Source organism: Silurus aristotelis, assembly GCF_946808225.1.
Source record: "Silurus aristotelis genome assembly, chromosome: 12".
NCBI lineage: Eukaryota > Metazoa > Chordata > Actinopteri > Siluriformes > Siluridae > Silurus > Silurus aristotelis.
Window position 1 is genome coordinate 28,419,378 of NC_139585.1, and position 18,881 is coordinate 28,438,258.

General features: G+C 40.9%; 1 protein-coding gene across 1 annotated transcript in view; it reads left to right on the forward strand.

Annotated features, from left to right (window-relative positions):
• LOC310734700 (uncharacterized protein) overlaps window positions 1-18,881 on the forward strand; it is a 133,110-nt gene that overhangs the window by 12,647 nt on the left and 101,582 nt on the right. The window contains exons 5-16 of the mRNA XM_083557068.1: window positions 1,920-2,021; window positions 2,162-2,276; window positions 3,324-3,445; window positions 3,723-3,995; window positions 4,072-4,173; window positions 4,513-4,627; window positions 12,679-12,708; window positions 13,285-13,302; window positions 15,762-15,883; window positions 17,721-17,996; window positions 18,067-18,168; window positions 18,309-18,423. Of these exons, the coding sequence (XP_083413194.1) occupies window positions 1,920-2,021; window positions 2,162-2,276; window positions 3,324-3,445; window positions 3,723-3,995; window positions 4,072-4,173; window positions 4,513-4,627; window positions 12,679-12,708; window positions 13,285-13,302; window positions 15,762-15,883; window positions 17,721-17,996; window positions 18,067-18,168; window positions 18,309-18,423 (1,492 nt within the window). The remainder of the gene's footprint in view (window positions 1-1,919; window positions 2,022-2,161; window positions 2,277-3,323; window positions 3,446-3,722; window positions 3,996-4,071; window positions 4,174-4,512; window positions 4,628-12,678; window positions 12,709-13,284; window positions 13,303-15,761; window positions 15,884-17,720; window positions 17,997-18,066; window positions 18,169-18,308; window positions 18,424-18,881) is intronic.

Genomic DNA, 18,881 nt, shown 5'->3' on the forward strand with positions numbered 1-18,881 from the left:
ACAGGGCCAAGAACTAAGTAGGAGATCCTTGCCACATAAAGTGCATGTGTGCAACTGGTGCAAACAGTGCAAAAGAGAACACAAGACAGTGCGAGACAACACAGGACAGTGCAGGACAACACACAATACACAAAACACAAAATAGCTCTGCCAGTAAACCTGTCTTAACAAAACAAGGTGCACAGTAGCAGAAAACTGTAAACCAAGATAAAGTGAACAGTGACAAAAATATGTGGACAGAATATTATGCAGAAGAACAATAGCAGCAATCCCGGAAGATGTGCAAAAAAACGGCATGTAAACATTTACGTGGTAATGATTAGTGTAAATGGTACTTAATCATGGGTGTGCGAAGTATATGATGTGTGTTGAGTCCAGTTTGTACAGATCAGTCACACGAAGTGAGTATGAGTGTGTGTTGAGTCCGGTTTGTGCAGATCAGTCACACAGCTGTGTGTGTGTGTGTGTGTGTGTGTGTGTGTGTGTGTGTGTGTGAAAGTTCAGTTCAGTTCTTTGTTGAGGAGCCTGATGGCTTGAGGAAAGAAACTATTGCACAGTCTGGATGTGGTGGCCTGAAGCTTCGGAACCGCTTCCCTGATGGTAGGAGGGTAAGAAGTGTTTGTGACGGGTGTGTGTGGTCGTCCACAATGCTGTTTGCTTTGTGGATGCAGTGTGTGGTGTAAATGTCCATGATAGAGTGGAGAGAGACCCCGATGATCTTCTCAGCTGTCCTCACTATCCTCTGTAGGGTCTTGCAATCTGAGACAGTGCAATTCCCAAACCAGGCAGTGATGCAGCTGGTTGGTCCCTCTGTAGAACGTGGTCAGGATGGGGGAGGGAGATGAGCTTTTCTCAGCCTTCTCAGAAAGTAAAGACGCTGCTGGGCTTTTTTGCCCAGCAGCCCTGCCACATGCGCCGGGTGTCTCGGCTGTCCTGGAAGTGGCCGTGAATTATCTTTGCGTGTGCGCGCTTCGCCACTCTGATGGCACGGGACAGTTTGGCCCTTGCTGTTTTCAAGGCCGCCTTGTCCCCTGCTCTGAAGGTGGAGTCTCTTGTTTTTAGCAGCGCATGCACCTTGGTGGTCATCCACGGCTTCTGGTTGGAGCGTGTAGTGATGGTCCGCCGCGAGTCTTACTGCACAGAGCTGCATTTCTGTCGGCACGAAATGCGGCTAGCCTGTCCAGCTGAATGGCGGCGTCCGGAACTCAGTAAACACAAAAACGTAGCAGTGTCTGTACTCACACCGAGTAGCTTGTTGGAGTCTGATGTAGTCTAATTTATTGTCCAGGGAGCAGAGTTAGCTTTTAGCCTAGCATTAGCACCCGCTTGCTTTCCGCGCTTCAAGTTTTGTTTCAGGTTCACCCTTGTTTAAAGTGGGACCAGGAGCAACAGAACTTCTCCTGAGTGATGGAATGTATGAAACAATTCAGCTGCAGCAAACATTTAATTATGGTGGAAACACCTACTCTCAACTCTATGTAAGTGAAAATACAGGAATTAATCATTTATTTTAATTACATTTAATGATTTTTTTTAAATATTGTTCTTATCTTACAGTAATATATGCTTAACTTTAATTAGCATTTTTACACAATTTATTATCACATTTAGGATATATGGTTTTATTTATCACATTAATCACATGTTCACTGACATTTACATTAAAGATGTAATGAGCTGTAATGCAATTTTACATGAAATGCACTTTTTGCATTTTTTTTTTTTGGTAGATGAATAATGTGTATCTTCTCTCTCTCTCAGCTAAGTATGGACGGTTATGTGGCTTTCTTCATTTCAAATATTGATGATGAAGTGCCCAACCGAAATCTAAGCAAAGACATCATTGCACCATTGTGGACTGATCTGGACTCTTGGACTCTTAAAAACGAATTGTAGCTTAAATCATTCTTCTCTATCAGGGTGCAACACTTCAAGTCGTTTTGGCCTCGGATGGTAAAGGCCTGTCTTTCATCTTGATGAACTATGGGACCATTCCTTTTATCCCATCTGTTTACTGGCTGGTGAGAACTTCATAATTACATTTATGTCCAGTATAAAAATCGAATGTAACAAAGCAATACATTTTGTCAGGGCTACATAAAAAATATGCGAATCAACAGTAAAAGTTGTGACAACATCTGTTTATATTTGATCTTCCCAGGCTGGCTATGGCATGGAGAACAGCAGTTTTGTCACCATTCCAGTAAACAGTGCCCCTGAGCTGTCTTCATTTAGTAACGTCAATATCCCTGGTCGCTGGGCTTTTCAATTTACAGGTCATCATTTTCTTCTTTACTGTAAATCATAAATATGGAATTGTTGAATTCTGGAAGTGGCCCGGAAACTAATTGAATAAGTTTTGTACATTGGTAATTAACAAACATACTTTAAAGTCTAAATGGAAATAACATATAATGCTAAAAATAAGGATTGCTAACAGCAGTTTTTACTACATTACACCACCCCTTAATCAGCATAATTGTATTATTCCTGTTATATCTGTTGAAATCTGGAAGTGGCCTGGAACTAATATTTCCAAACATGCCACACCATCAAATGTAAGAAAAAAATATTATTAAAGACGATTACATATATTTTGCGTAAAGAATGAACTTTAGGGTGGGAACAATAGTATATGTTACATTACATTACCCATTAAGCAGCATGCACAGAAGTGTTTTATCTTAAAAATACAATACATAACTAACTAGCAAACCATTTTTTTAATATTTATACAATTACATACATTTTGTAAGCAATTTAAGGAATCTTTTATAATTTATATGAATAAATATAAGTATTTCTCATTTCTGTTTCATTAGTTTTTTCTGTCTGTTACTGTCTTATTTCTAGGTTTAATTTTTTTCTACTGCTATTTCAATAAAAATAAAAAATTTTCATGTAATTATTACAACATAAGCGTGTAAAACACATTTACAATGACAGCAATCAGTGTTAGCTGGAGGTGTGTTTTGTGCACCTAAAGCAAATATTCTTTATGGACACACAAGATGAATTGAAACCTGTCAAATGGTCAGCCAGTGAAGTAATTGATCAGTCAGTTTTTAAATGACTCGTAGTATACCATCTGAAGTAGATAGATCACTTTAATCATTCCAGAGGAAAAATCCCTTTTTCCAGGTAAAGAATGTTTAGTTTACCGTTGCCATGTAGTGTGGAGGAGAGAGTGTAGCATTTAAATCTCCACAGCTGACTGATATGGCAATCCACCATCCGGCCCAATGCATTACAAATACTTTTAATTGTTTAATAAATAAAATGTATTACTTAAACAGTGTTTTCTTATTGCTGGTTTGTTTCAGATTCACCTTTGTTTCAAGTGGGACCAGGAGCAACACAGCTTTTCCTCGGTGATGGAATGTATGAAACAATTCAGCTGCAACAAACATTTAATTATGGTGGAAACACCTACTCTCAACTCAATGTAAGTGAAAATACAGGAATTGGAAATTCCTTATAATTTTATTTGATGAATCTTTTTACTATTGTTTTTTATCTCACAATATTATATGCTTGATTTTAAGTTGCATTTTTACACAATTTATGATCAGATTAAAGATATATGGTTTATGACATTAATCACATGGTCACATGTTCACTTGCATTCACATTAAAGATGTAATGAGCTGAAATGTAATTTCACCTGAAATGCACTTTTTTCCATGCTGGTAGATGAATAATGTGTATCTTCTCTCTCTCAGCTGAGTATGGACGGTTATGTGGCTTTCTTCATTCCAAATATCGATGATGAATTTCCCAACCAATATCTAAACAAAGACATCATTGCACCACTGTGGACTGATCTGGACTCGGACAGTGGAGGAAGATGGACCTACGAGCAGGCCACAAGTGGACCTCTAATAGCTCAAACTAACCAAGAAATTAACAGGATGTTCCCCAATGTTTACTTTTCTCCTTCATGGGTCTTTGTCTCCACTTGGGAAAATGTACCACTTGAATTTTCTTCTTCCCAGGTAGAAGTCAAAACAAATGATTCAGTCTTTTGATCTCAAAGCACCCAATATTAATCAAATTGTCCTTCTCTGTCAGGGTGCAACACTTCAAGTCATTTTGGCCTCAGATGGTGGAGGCCAGTCTTTCATTCTAATGAACTATGGGACCATTCCTTCTATTCCATCCCCTTTCTGGCTGGTGAGAGCTTCATAGTTACATATATTTCCAGTGTAAAAATCACATATACAGTTAAAAAGCAATTCATTCCATAACATCAACATACAAAATAAGCATCTCATCAACAGAAATCAGACCTGAACGATACAAACATTATTAAATTAAAATGTGAAATATCAAACATGACATATAATGTGTCTATAAACCACAATGAAAATTCACATATAAATCATGAATTATTGACAGATGAGCTTCTTTTGACTCTTTGATAAAAGCCAAACAAATACCAGTATAATTCCCTTTTCTTGTATTCATCATAATGTGTAAAATATATTTTTAATTTTAATTAAATTTTTCTAGGCCGGCTATGGCAGGCAGAATGACAATTTTGTCACCATTCCAGTAAACAGTGCCCCTGAGCTGTCTTCATCTAGTAACGTCAATATCACTGGTCGCTGGGCTTTTCAATTTACAGGTCATTATAATCTTTTTCTTTGACAAGATCAAAAAGTAGTCTATATTGTAAATGATCTTTTTTACACTGTGTTCACGAATTCTGTTTATTTATTGATTGATTTTTATTTTTTTTTTTAAATGCTTATATTCAACTGTTCTTTCCATCTTTCTCTCCCTTTCTCTGTCTCTCACATACAAACACTTCAACAACAACAACAGCACCAGGTGAAGTTTCACTGACAGTGTGTTTACATTTTAATGTGTGAACATTCAATCAATTCATTATATTGTTCTAAATCTTATGAGGTCTTATGCATTTTAAACATGTCTTAGTTGATTTCATAATAATTTGTAACATGATGGAGGTGAATCATTTATTTGTATTCTTCTTTTTTTCCATCTACAAGATGGTCTTGATTTAAAGGTGCCTTCAAGATGCCTCGGCTAGAGGCTCAAAGAGGGGGCTCAGACAGAGCCCCCAAAACGACAGCCAGGTCCCACCCAGGCACTCTAGGTCATACCGGGGGCTTCAGCCTCCGGGTGCCGTGGAGAAAACGCATTACCATCGGGACTCTGCCAGAGATTTGCCGGCCACGGGGATGTGATAAGCTGAAATGAAGGACACATAGACTTTTAGGGTGGCCTAGCAGTTTCTAGAACTACTTGAAAGTGAGAGGCTGCTCTTCCCGTCGTTCAGCCGAAACGCCAACGCCTTCATGTTGGCTAGAACGACATCTCGATCCTTGACTGCCAACCAATCGACGATGTAGTTAAGGATTGCTGCATCCACCCATTTTGTGAGGGTACGGGGTGAAAGGGCATGGCCAAATGGAAGAACCCGGTATTGGTAAGCTTCGGCACCGAAAGCAAACCTTAGTAACTTCCTGTAAAAAGTTAGGATGGATACATGAAAGTATGCATCCTTTAGATCTACAGTGACAAACCAGTCGTTGGATCTGATTTGAAGCACGACCTGCTTGAGGGTTAGCATCTTGAACCTGAGTCTCATGAGAGAGCGGTTCAGCTGACATAGATCTAAGATAGGACGAAAACCTCCGTCCTTTTTGGAAAGTTCTGGCTGTATAACTCGGACGTCTGTTCTGATGGAGGGACCAATTCGATGGCCTCCTTCCTCAGGACAGTGTTTAACTTCTGTTCCATGACCAAAGCCTGCGGGCCTCCCACCAGGGTGGGAAGAACCCCGTGAAAACGGGGCGGAGGTTACCCGAACTAAATCGAGTAGAATCGAGAAGCCCATGTGAGCGGCGTGGGTGGACACCAGGGCAGCCAAAGACCAGCCAATGGCTCTAGTGGTCTCTTTAGTGGTTCTGAGAGCCTGATCCGCGGAACGGCGAAGCTCAACAAAATGGCTGCTCGGGGCTTCTCCCACTCTTATGTTGGGGCCTTGAGGGAGGAAGCAATCCCGGGAGAGAGATAGCTTGCTAGCGTCTATTAAACCCACAGCATCGCTCCATACTTGTGCATTTTCCGCCCCATAATGGGCTGAAGGGGCTACGCCTATGACCATGACACTTCACTGTACAGGTCTAAAAAGAACAGGAGATCCCAACATGGAGGTTGCAACCTGGTGTCAGAAAAGTTCTTGTCTGGAGGGACTTTCTGCTGATGAGCTGGCCAAGTTATGTAGCTTGGCTATGGTGCAGGTTGCTTACTGCTTACTATTATTATTATTATTATTATTATTATTATTATTATTATTATTATTTATTTTCTTTTATTTTACTACGAGGAGTGAGAGCACCTTTCTCGAAGAGCGCTCTTCGGGAGTGGAGCGATCGCATAGAAAATGTGAGAGAGTGATAATGAGATAATGTGAAAAGAATCTGCGCCGAATTCCTCGGGATCTGACCTAGCTCCGCCCCCAACTCCATAGCTTTACAAGCTTAGCTCACAAAGTGTGCCCACCCCTCCTCCTCAGAGAAAGAGAGGTGGAGCTAATCCACCGAAAGGCATGCTTCTGAGCCTGTGAGCGAGTGCTGAACCAAGGAGGTGAGGTTGGAGAAAGAAAAAAGCCGGTCTCAAAACCCTCTGCAAGATCCATTTGCGAGCCCAGGACCTGCTGCACTGCTCCGCCTCATCGAGAGCGTGGCAGAACGACAAAGAGGACCGACTAGCATGCTCCGCTCCCATGAACATACATATATATATATATATATATATATATATATATATATATATATATATATATATATATATATATATATACACAGTGAGGAAAATAACTATTTGAACACCCTGCTATTTTGCAAGTTCTCCCACTTAGAAATCATGGAGGGGTCTGAAATTGTAGGTGCATGTCCACTGCGAGAGACATAATCTAAAAAAAAAAAAATCCAGAATTCACAATGTATGATTTTTTTACTATTTATTTGTATGATACAGCTGCAAATAAGTATTTGAACACCTGAGAAAGTCAATGTTAATATTTGGTACAGTAGCCTTTGTTTGCAATTACAGAGGTCGAACGTTTCCTGTTTTTCACCAGGTTTGCACACACTGCAGGAGGGATTTTGGCCCACTCCTCCACACAGATCTTCTCTAGATCTGTCAGGTTTCTGGCCTGTCGCTGAGAAACACGAAGTTTGAGCTCCCTCCAAAGATTCTCTATTGGGTTTAGGTCTGGAGACTGGCTAGGCCACGCCAGAACCTTGATATGCTTCTTACAGAGCCACTCCTTGGTTATCCTGGCTGTGTGCTTCGGGTCATTGTCATGTTGGAAGACCCAGCATCGACTCATCTTAAATGCTCTAACTGAGGGAAGGAGGTTGTTCCCCAAAATCTCGCAATACATGGCCCCGGTCATCCTCTCCTTAATACAGTGCAGTCGCCCTGTCCCATTTGCAGAAAAACACCCCCAAAGCATGATGCTACCACCCCCATGCTTCACAGTAGGGATGGTGTTCTTGGGATGGTACTCATCATTCGTCTTCCTCCAAACATGTTTAGTGGAATTATGACCCAAAAGTTCTATTTTGGTCTCATCTGACCACATGACTTTCTCCCATGACTCCTTTGGATCATCCAAATGGTCATTGGCAAACTTAAGACGTGCCTGGACATGTGCTGGTTTACGCAGGGGAACCTTCCGTGCCATGCATGATTTCAAACCATGACGTCTTAGTGTATTACCAACAGTAACCTTGGAAACGGTGGTCCCAGCTCTTTTCAGGTCATTGACCAGCTCCTCCCGTGTAGTTCTGGGCTGATTTCTCCCCTTCCTTAGGATCATTGAGACCCCACGAGGTGAGATCGTGCATGGAGCCCCAGTCCGAGGGAGATTGACAGTCATGTTTAGCTTCTTCCATTTTCTAATGATTGCTCCAACAGTGGACCTTTTTTCACCAAGCTGCTTGGCAATTTCCCCGTAGCCTGTGGAGGTGTACAATTTTGTCTCTAGTGTCTTTGGACAGCTTTTTGGTCTTGGCCATGTTAGTAGTTGGATTTTTACTGATTGCATGGGGTGGACAGGTGTCTTTATGCAGCTAACGACCTCAAACAGGTGCATCTAATTTAGGATAATAAATGTAGTGAAGGTGGACATTTTAAAGGCAGACTAACAGGTCTTTGAGGGTCAGAATTCTAGCTGATAGACAGGTGTTCAAATACTTATTTGCAGCTGTATCATACAAATAAATAGTTTAAAAATCATATATTGTGATTTCTAGATTTTTTTTTTTTAGATTATTTCTCTCACAGTGGACATGCACCTACGATGACAATTTCAGACCCCTCCATGATTTCTTAATGGAAGAACTTGCAAAATAGCAAGGTGTTCAAATACTTATTTTCCTCACTGTATATTTATATATATATATATATATATATATATATATATATATATATATATATATATATATATATATATATATATATAATTTTCTGGGTTTTTTCTTTTTCTTTTTTTCCTCTAACAAGCAATCTGACAGACAACACAACACACAGAGTGCTTTCTGAACAACAGAAGCCTCTGCTGCCCTCACTCATATGTGCTTTAAACTCCTAGTCTTTACGTTAAATTTTTGACTGATTACACACATTATTTCAGTGCGTGAACATTCAGGTGTGTTTCCTAAGTGTATCGACGCATCTCGAGGTCCTGAACGGAAAATTCTACTTCACCTACAAAATAAGGGGCTCAAGCTTAATCACGCATTTAAACTGGTTGGTAAAAGCGTTATGTGCATTGGCTTTGTGCTGAACAAGTGTCCGGATGAGGTAGACAAAGGAAATTCTTGAATAGAAAGAGAAAGTTATATGTTCTTCCAGGTTCTCCTAAAGAGCGAAGAATCAATGGGTTTGAGTCACTTCTTGAAGAAGAGATTCTGAGCCACGATTAGTGGGGTTCAGGACATTTTAAAGGTCCCCGAGCCACACACATCTTTTGTGGAATGGCCAATGCAATGCATTAACTTTTCAGAGGTAGAACCTTCACTTGCTTGTGCTTTTGTGGGGAATTACCGGTTTACGCTTAGTTTGGATAACTTATAAAGTTTTATCCAAAGTGTATTAAGACAGTACGGTACACTCCATGATCATATAAAATGCACCCTTGATTGGAAAATAAAGAACTGATCATTTTGAGATCATTTTAATATTAAGCATGAAATGAAAAGACAGCAATAAAGCAGAGGTACATTAATATGGACTAAATATGATCCATATAGTATCAGCAGTCGAGCCAGAGCTTGGAGGGCCGACTGGTGTGATGTCGATTGTTTACACCACCCCCTTTCTCAATCCTCAGTTCTAATTCAGGATAATTATTAAGTACAAATTATGTGATCAGAGTAGGAGAAGTTCTTGAAGGTAAAGCTTGCCGGAAGATCTGCCTCAATAGGGGTGTCCGAGTGTGTGTGCTTGGGGGGGGTCCTTTGATTGATCTGCAAATGTTAAAGGTTAAAATGGAATGCCTGGGGGATGAAATCTAAAAGACACTAGCCAGACCCTACAATCCCCCCTTTTTGGCAGATGAATTTCAATGAAGGGGGACAGCATCAGCCAACAGTTATGAAGTTCAGCTGGCAGGTAGATCATGGTGGTCAGAAGGCAGGTGGATCATGGTGGCCTAATGGCATTAGCTTCTAGCTTCTCTCAGCCCTTGGTTTCTCAGCCCGAGGGTTGAGCATATTGAGGTTTAGCATTGTCTCTGACTGAGTCCCACATTTTCGGTGGTCCCGCTTAAAAGTGCGGAGAATAGTGGCAGTGCACCTGTTCATTGACCTTTGTACTCCATTGATTCGTTTGAAAAAGCGCCATGTAAGTGGCGGTCCAGGATCGGGTTTACACCCCCCCCCCTTTCTCAATCCTCAGTTCTAATTCAGGATCCAGGGTGAGATTGTGATTGGAAGGCACGGATCTTTAAGAAGTCTCTCTCTCTCTAGCAACGTCCTGAATAGTGGGTTCTCACCCTCCTTTGGAACTGGGATTTCGTGGGTATTAGGGGGTGTGGGAGAGCATATGGTTTCGAAGGAAAACCACAAAAGGTCCGTGTCTGAGTCAATCACGTCACTTTTATTGAGTGTTTCTTTATTTCTCGCGCTCAGTGCCTCAATCACACGTCTCTGACACACAAACACACACACACACACACACACACACATCCTCGCGCTCCTTCTTAAATGCCCCCTCTGATCACTGAAAGAGAGAGAACACTCATTAGAAATTATTTGCATGACCCCTGTCCGTGCGCCGCACCTCATAGTCGACATCTCCCACCTGCCGTGTAACCTCAAAAGGCCCTTGCCATTTTGCGAGTAATTTAGAGCTCAACATGGGTAGCAGAACGAAGACTTTATCTCCCAGTGAAAACTGCGCTTCTATCATACAGCCGGGATTGCCGTTTTTGAGCCTGTAGCAAATTCCCCAGGGTTAGTTGTCCCAATGTGTGGAGTTTTGCTCTCAGACCCAGAACGTATTGCATTTCATTTTTAGCACTCGAAGGTCCCTCCTCCCAATTTTCCCGAAGGACATCCAGCACTCCGCACGGCTTACGGCCGTATAGTAATTCAAAGGGGGAAAACCCCGTGGAGGCTTGTGGGACCGCTCGTACTGCGAACAACAAGGGCTCGAGCCATTTATCCCAATTCCGTGCATCTCCGTGTACAAACTTCCAAATCATGTCTTTGAGGGTTCGGTTGAAATGCTCCACCAGGCCATCAGTTTGCGGATGATAGACACTGGTGCGGATCGATTTAATCTCCATTAACCCGTACAGTTCATGACATAAACGCCGTGGTCAGTCAGGATCTCTTTCGGGATCCCGACTCGGGAGATAATGCGGAAGAGTGCCTCCGCGATACTGTGTGCGGAGATGTTGTGGAGAGGCACTGCTTCCGGATATCGCGTCGCATAATCCACTATGACTAACGCCAAACAATGTCCGCGTGCTGTCTGCTCTAATGGCCCGACGAGGTCCATGCCAATTCTTTCGAAGGGGACCTTGATTAATGGTAAAAGGCGCAAAGGCGCTTTTGGGATGGCCGGTGGATTCACCAGATGACATTCCCGGCATGCCGCACACCATCTACGCACATTGCCATGAATGCTCAGAGCTCAGAGCGCTCCGGAACGCCGCCCGATCCTCAGCCTTTGCTCGGACCACCCCCTTAAACCGCTGTTCCTGCTCGGCATGCACCTGGAGGAGGGCCTGGTGTTGGGTTTGCTGGGGCTCGGCAAGTGCCTTCACTAGCTCCGTCAACGGTGATGATTCCATCTTTTCCTGTCCTGCGTTCACATTCCTGGGTTTTGGCACCACTGTGGGAGAGCGTATGGCTTCGAAGGAAAGGAACACCATGACAGGGCCGTGTCTGAGTCAATCACGTCAATTTTATTGAGTGTTTCGTTATTTCTCATGCTCAGTGCCTCAATCACACGTCTCTAGCACACACACACACAAACACACACACAAACACATCCTCGTGCTCCTCCTTAAATGCCCCCTCCGATCACTGAAAGAGAGAGAACATTTAATAGACATTATTCGCTTCAGGTGAGGCATTTCTGTGTCTGACTGCTCCCGGCCTCGCCATCCATTCACAAACCGGCACTCGGCCACGCCCCCGCTGCCACAGGGGGTATTAGTCAACTATTTAAGGGAAATTCTGTGGTGGGTCTTTTTGTTAGTTCAGTCTCTGCTCTCGTTAACAGAGACTTAGCTCCCTGGAGTTTCTCACCGAGCTCCTCTCTGGTGTCTTTTTTCCACTGATTTTGGCGTGCGGTGTCTACGTGGAGATCAGTCAGGGCCTTTCGTAGTTTATCTTTTTCCTTTTGCAGCTCTGTGTCTTTCCCATCTGCCGTACTGCGCTGTATTTGAGTCTCTGCCATTAGTCCAGCTGACCGTGAGCACATGCTGGGTCCTTCTGAGCCTCCTCAGCTTGGATCCTCAGTGCTGAAGATTCCTGTTCCAGGCTGGAGGTACTTGCTTCGTCCCCCTTTGCAGCACTCAGGTTATCACCAAGCTGTTCTGGGCACAGATTCTGCAGGTCACTAGTAGCCTTGGGCAGAGGTTACTAGTCATGGCATTCAACCAGGTCTCTAGTTGATCCCAGTGGGCATCAGAACTGGATGGTCAGGTCATGCTAGTTCACTGGCAAGGAAACAAAAACAGTACAGAAGGACAATGCAAGTTTTTATGATATTAGTGGGCTGTGCTTATAGGCAATTATATATTCTATAAAGTCAACTGGAGAAGCCAAGGGGAGTTATCTGGCTTTGCGTCTTCCGGGGTGGTGTGTGTGTGTATTTGTGTGGGTGTGTGTACTGGGGCCAGGTATAAAGGACTGGCTTGCAAATCAATTGAATGCTCCTTTGACGTCAGCTAGAGAGGTCCGGGATTATCCTGTTTAGTATATTTAGTGTGGGGGGTACGACACTGGGGTACGAAAACACCCCAAACCGTAGTGCTTGTTGAACTGCAAATGTTAAAGGTTAAAAGAAATGCCTGGGACATGAAATCTAAAAAACACTAGCCAGACTCTACATTTATTTATTATTATTATTGTTTTAAATGCTTAAATTTCAGTTTCCTTTCTCTCCCTTTCTTTGTCTCAGACACTTCAACAACAACAACACCAACACCAGGTGAGGTTTCACTGACAGTGTGGTTATATATTAATGTGTGAATATTCGATAAATTCATTATTTATGAAATTTTAAATATTTAAATTGAGCTGTTGAATTAACAGTAATGGAATTAATGTTAGAATTATTTGGTCTGTTCTTCACGAAACAGACAGTATAATCTTTGATTAATTCTATAAAAGGGGTTTCTCCCGGGCCAAGAAAGATGCAATCCCCCTTACTTTTATACCGTACAAGTAATAGAGCATGTAAATAAGATCAAATATTGCAGGGATTTTTTTAAATGCTTAATTTTCACAGTTCCCTCCATCTTTCTCTCCCTTTCTTTGTCTCAGACACTTCAACAACACCAACACCAGGTGAAGTTTCACTGACAGTGTGTTTATATTTTAATGTGTGAATAGTCGATCAATTCATGATATTGTTCTACATCATATGAGGTCTTATACATTTTTATACATGCCTTAGTTGATTTCATAATAATGTGTAACATGATGGAGGTAAATCATTTATTTGTATTCTTCTTTTTTTTACCATCTATACTCTTCTTTGGTTTGTTCACAAAATGACATGCAGTTCCATCAACGACACCAGGTAAGGATTCATAATTCAATTTAATTCAATTCATTTTTATTTGTATAGCGCTTTTAACAATGAACATTGTCTCAAAGCAGCTTTACACAGATAATGTGGTGATTAAGAGTGAATATATTCTTTATGAGTAAGTTTGTCCCTGATGAGCAAGCCGGTGGCGACTGTGGCAGGCAAAATCTCTCGGAGATGGCATAAGGAAGAAACCTTGAGAGGCACCAGACTCAAGAGGGGACCCATCCTCATCTGGGTTGAACCGAATTTTCATTTATATCAGATATACGATGTTGCAGGCTACAGTGATGATTAGAAGCAAACTGTATTCCTGAGTCAGTGTAGGAGACTGTTGACATTAACTACAGTCCAATCCATCCTCAAATCGCCGGTTCTTACTCCGGAATTTCATGGAACTACCCAAGGCGTTGATGAGAAACCGTCCCAAGCTGCGCATAGTGGCCTCCTGTCGGAGAGAACACTATCCAGAGGCAGGCCTGGACGAAGTGGGAAGATCCACGGAGGGGAGAGGGGCAGGATCACTGGAGCCTCAGGAGCAAGTTTAATTCGACCGAGAGAGAGAGAGCAAGAGAGAGTAAAAGAGAGAGAGAGAGAGAGAGAGAGAGAAGAGGGTGACCGAAAGAGAAGGATATGGATTATTAAGTGCCCTTATTGTTGTATGAAAGTTAATGTCACTGTGCAGTTTGGACTCCGGCAAGACTCTCTATGGCAGCATAACTAAAAGAGAGAACCAAAAGGTAATACAGACATGAGGGATCTCTGAGATAAAAGATGACCCACCACACCACCGTCAACAAACCTGAGTCAACGTGTAAATGTGAGGGGATGACAGCATACAAGTATCCCAGTTCACCAAACACTCTATATCCATGTTCCCTCCAGATCTGAGCCTTTACCTAAGAAATAATCTACTGATCAAAGGCTTGACTGAATAAATATGTTTTCAACCTCGACTTGAACACTGAGACTGTGTCTGAGTCCCGAACACTGATTGAAAGGCTGTTCCATAACTGTGGGGCTTTATAAGAGAAAGATCTGCCCCCTGCTGTAGTCTTCATTATTTGAGGAACCAACAGATAGCCAGCACCTTTTGATCTAAGTAGGCGTGGAGGATCATACTGGTACAGAAGTTCACTCAGATACTGCGGTGCGAGACCGTTAAGTGCTTTATACGTCAATAGTAGTATTTTATAATCAATGCAAGATTTGATTGGGAGCCAGTGTAGACTGATTAAAACAGGGGTGATGTGGTCATATTTCCTAGATCTAGTGACTGAAGCTTTTTTATGCACTTATTTGCACACCCAGATAGTAAAGCATTACAGTAGTCTAATCTAGAAGTAAGAAAAGCATGAACTAGTTTTTCTGCATCCTGTAACGATATCATATTTCTAATTTTAGCAATATTTCTAAGGTGAAAGAAGGCGATCCTGGTGATATTATTCACGTGAGCCTCAAAGGAAAGATTAGGGTCAATAATAACACCAAGGTCTTTGACAGCCGTACACGCTGAAACAAAAATACCATCCAGAGATGCTACGTAATCGGAAAGTTTGCTTCTAGCTGCATGTGGTCCTAGTAAAAGTACTTCCATCTTATCTGAGTTGAGCAGAAGAAAGTTATCAAGCATCCACTGTCTAATGTCCTTTACACACTTCTCAACATTGTTTAGCTGATCTCTTTCATCTGGCTTTGCTGAAATATACAGCTGTCTATCACCAGCATAGCAATGGAAGCGAATACCATGTTTATGAATAATCTCACCAAGAGGCAGCATATATAAAGAGAAAAGCAGAGGGCCTAAGACAGATCCTTGAGTAAAACCAATCTTTACCTCAGAGAGTGTGGAGAACTCACCATTTACATCAACAAACTGATTGCGATTAGTCAAATAAGACCTGAGCCAAGAGAGAGCTGTTCCCTTTATTCCAACAATGTTCTCAAGTCTAGCAAGCAGTATAGTGTGATCAGTGGTGTCAAAAGCTGCACTAAGGTTGAGCAAACCAAGTAAGGAGACAAAACCCTGATCAGAGGCCAATAACAGGTCATTTACCACCCTAACTAACGTCGTCTCTGTGCTATGATGAGGCCATTAAACATTAGAATTGTATGTATGCAGCATATAGATGTCTAACATGTCTTCCCTTTTTAATATGTTTAGAATTATCCACAGTAATAATTAAAATAGTTTTGAGATGAATCAGAATTTCGTCGTATTAAAGCTAATAAATGTAATATTTAGAAATGTTGCCTTGTCTGAATACTTTCCAGAAGCACTGTAAATAGTAAAGATAATGAAGTGTGCATTCAATCACACTATGCTCACATTAACAAGTGACAAAGGAACATAATGGTTCATTTTCAGTGTGTGAAAAGTTTAAAAAAGTTTGTGTAAAAAATAAAATGTATTACTAAAACAGTGTTTTCTTATTGCTGGTTTGTTTCAGGTTCACCCTTGTTTCAAGTGAGACCAGGAGCAACACAACTTTTCCTCAGTGATGGAATGTATCAAACAATTCAGCTGCAGAAAACATTTAATTACGGTGGAAACACCTACTCTCAACTCTATGTAAGTGAAAATACAGGAATATGAAATTTTTTATTTCATTTGATGCATTTTTTTAAAATTGTTCTTATCTCACAATAGTATGTTTAATTTTAAGTTGCATTTTTACACAATTTACAAACCTGATTCCAAAAACGTTGGGACACTGTACAAATTGTGAAAAAAACCAGAATGCAATGATGTTAAAGTTTAAAATTTCAGTATTTTATTCAGAATACAACATAGATGACAAAGCAAACGTTAAACTAAGAAAATATATATTTTTAAGGGAAAAATAAGTTGAAATTTCATGGCATCTACAGATCTCAATAAAGTTAGGACAAGGCCATGTTTACCAGTGTGTGGCATCCCCTCTTCATTTTATAACAGTCTGCAAACGTTTGGGAACTGAAGAGACAAGTTGCTCAAGTTTAGGAATAGGAATGTTGTCCCATTCCTGTCTAATACAGGCTTCTAGTTGCTCAACCGTCTTAGGTCTGCTTTGTCGCATCTTCCTCTTTATGATGCCCCAATTTTCTATGGGTGAAAGATCTGGACTGCAGGCTGGCCATTTAAGTACCCGGATTCTTCTTCTACGCAGTCATGATGTTGTAATTGATGCTGTATGTGGTCTGGCATTGTCATGTTGGAAAATGCAAGGTCTTCCCTAAAAGAGACGACGTCCGGATGGGAGCATATGTTGTTCTAGAATTTGGATATACCTTTCAGCATTGATGGTGCCTTTCCAGATGTGTAAGCTGCCTTTGCCACATGCACTCATGCAACCCCATACCATCAGAGATGCAGGCTTCTAAACTGAGCGCTGATAACAACTTGGGTTGTCCTTATCCTCTTTAGTCCGGATGACGTGGTGTCCCAGTTTTCCAAAAAGAACTTCAAATTTTGATTCGTCTGACCACAGAACAGTTTTCCACTTTGCCACAGTCCATTTTAAATGAGCCTTGGCCCAGAGAAAATGCCTGTGCTTCTGGATCACATTTAGATATCGATTCTTTTTTGACCTATAGATTTTAGCTGGCAATGGCTAATGGCACGGTGGATTGTGTTCACCGACAATGTTTTCTGGAAGTATTCCTGAGCCCATGTTGTGATTTCCATTACAGTAGCATTCCAGTATGTGATGCAGTGCCGTCTAAGTGCCCAAAGATCACGTGCATCCAGTATGGTTTTCCGGCCTTGACCCTTATGCACAATGATTGTTCCAGATTTTTTGAATCTTTGGATGATATTATGCACTGTAGATGATGATAATTTCAAACTGTTTGCAATTTTTTTCAGAGAAACTGCTTTCTGATATTGCTCCACTACTTTTCACTGCAGCATTGGGGGAATTGGTGATCCTCTGCCCATCTTGACTTCTGAGAGACACTGCCACTCTGAGAGGCTCTTTTTATACCCAATTATGTTGCCAATTGACCTAATAAGTTGCAAAATGGTCCTCCAGCTGTTCCTTATGTTCCATATGTACATTTAACTTTTCGGGCCTCTTATTGCTACCTGTCCCAACTTTTTTTTGGAATGTGTAGCTCTCATGAAATCCAAAATGAGCCAATATTTTGCATGGCATTTTTAAATGTCTCATTTTCAACATTTAAAATGTTATCAATATTCTATTGTGAATAAAATATAAGTTTGAGATTTGTAAATTATTAATTTCCTTTTTTATTCACAATTTGTACAGTGTCCCAACTTTTTTAGAATCGGGTTTGTATTATCACATTACGGATATATGTTTATCACGTTAATCACATGGTCACATGTTCACTTCCATTAAAGATGTAATGAGCTGAAATGCAATTTTTTTTAATGCTGGTAGATGAATAATGTGTATCTCTCTCAGCTGAGTATGGACGGTTATGTGGCTTTCTTCATTCCAAATATCGATGATGACGTGCCCAACCGAAATCTAAGCAAAGACATCATTGCACCACTGTGGACTGATCTGGACTTTGACATTGAAGGGAGATGGGCCTACGAACAGGCCACAAGCGGACCTCTAATAGCTCAAACTAACCAAGAAATTAACAGGATGTTCCCCAATGTTTACTTTTCTGCTTCCTGGGTCTTTGTCTCCACTTGGGAAAATGTACCACTTGAATTTTCTTTCACGGTAAGAGTCCAAACAGATGATTCAGTCTTTTGACTCTTAAAAACGAATTGTAGCTTAAATCATTCTTCTCTATCAGGGTGCAACACTTCAAGTCGTTTTGGCCTCGGATGGTGGAGGCCTGTCTTTCATCTTGATGAACTATGGGACCATTCCTTCTATCCCATCTGTTTACTGGCTGGTGAGAACTTCAGAATTACATTTATGTCCAGTATAAAAATCACATGTAAAAAAGCAATACATTTTGTCAGGGCTACATAAAAAATATGCGAATCAACATTAAAAGTTGTGAAAACATCTGTTTACATTTGATCTTCCCAGGCTGGCTATGGCATGGAGAGCAGCAGTTTTGTCACCATTCCAGTAAACAGTGCCCCCGGGCTGTGTTCATCTAGTAACGTCAATATCACTGGTCGCTGGGCTTTTCAATTTACAGGTCATTACAATCTTTTTCTTCGACAAGAACAAAAAGTTGTCTATATTGTAAATCATATTTTTTTACACTCTGTTGATGTATTCTGTTTATTAATTTTTGTTTCCTTTTTGTTTAGAAAATGCTTAATTTTTACAGTTCTCTCCATCTTTCTCTTCCTTTCTCTGTCTCTCAAATACAGACACTTCAACAACAACAACAACAACATCAACACCACCATCATCACCACCAGGTGAATTTTCAATGACAGTCTGTTTACATATTAATGTTTGAATATTCGATCAATCCATTATTTTGTCTTATACATTTTTAAACATGCCTTACTTGATTTCATAATAATGTGTAATATGATGGAGGTGAATCATTTATTTGTATTCTTCTTTTTTTACCATCTATACTCTTCTTTGGTTTGTTCACAAAATGACATGCAGTTTCATCAACAACACCAGGTAAGGATTTAT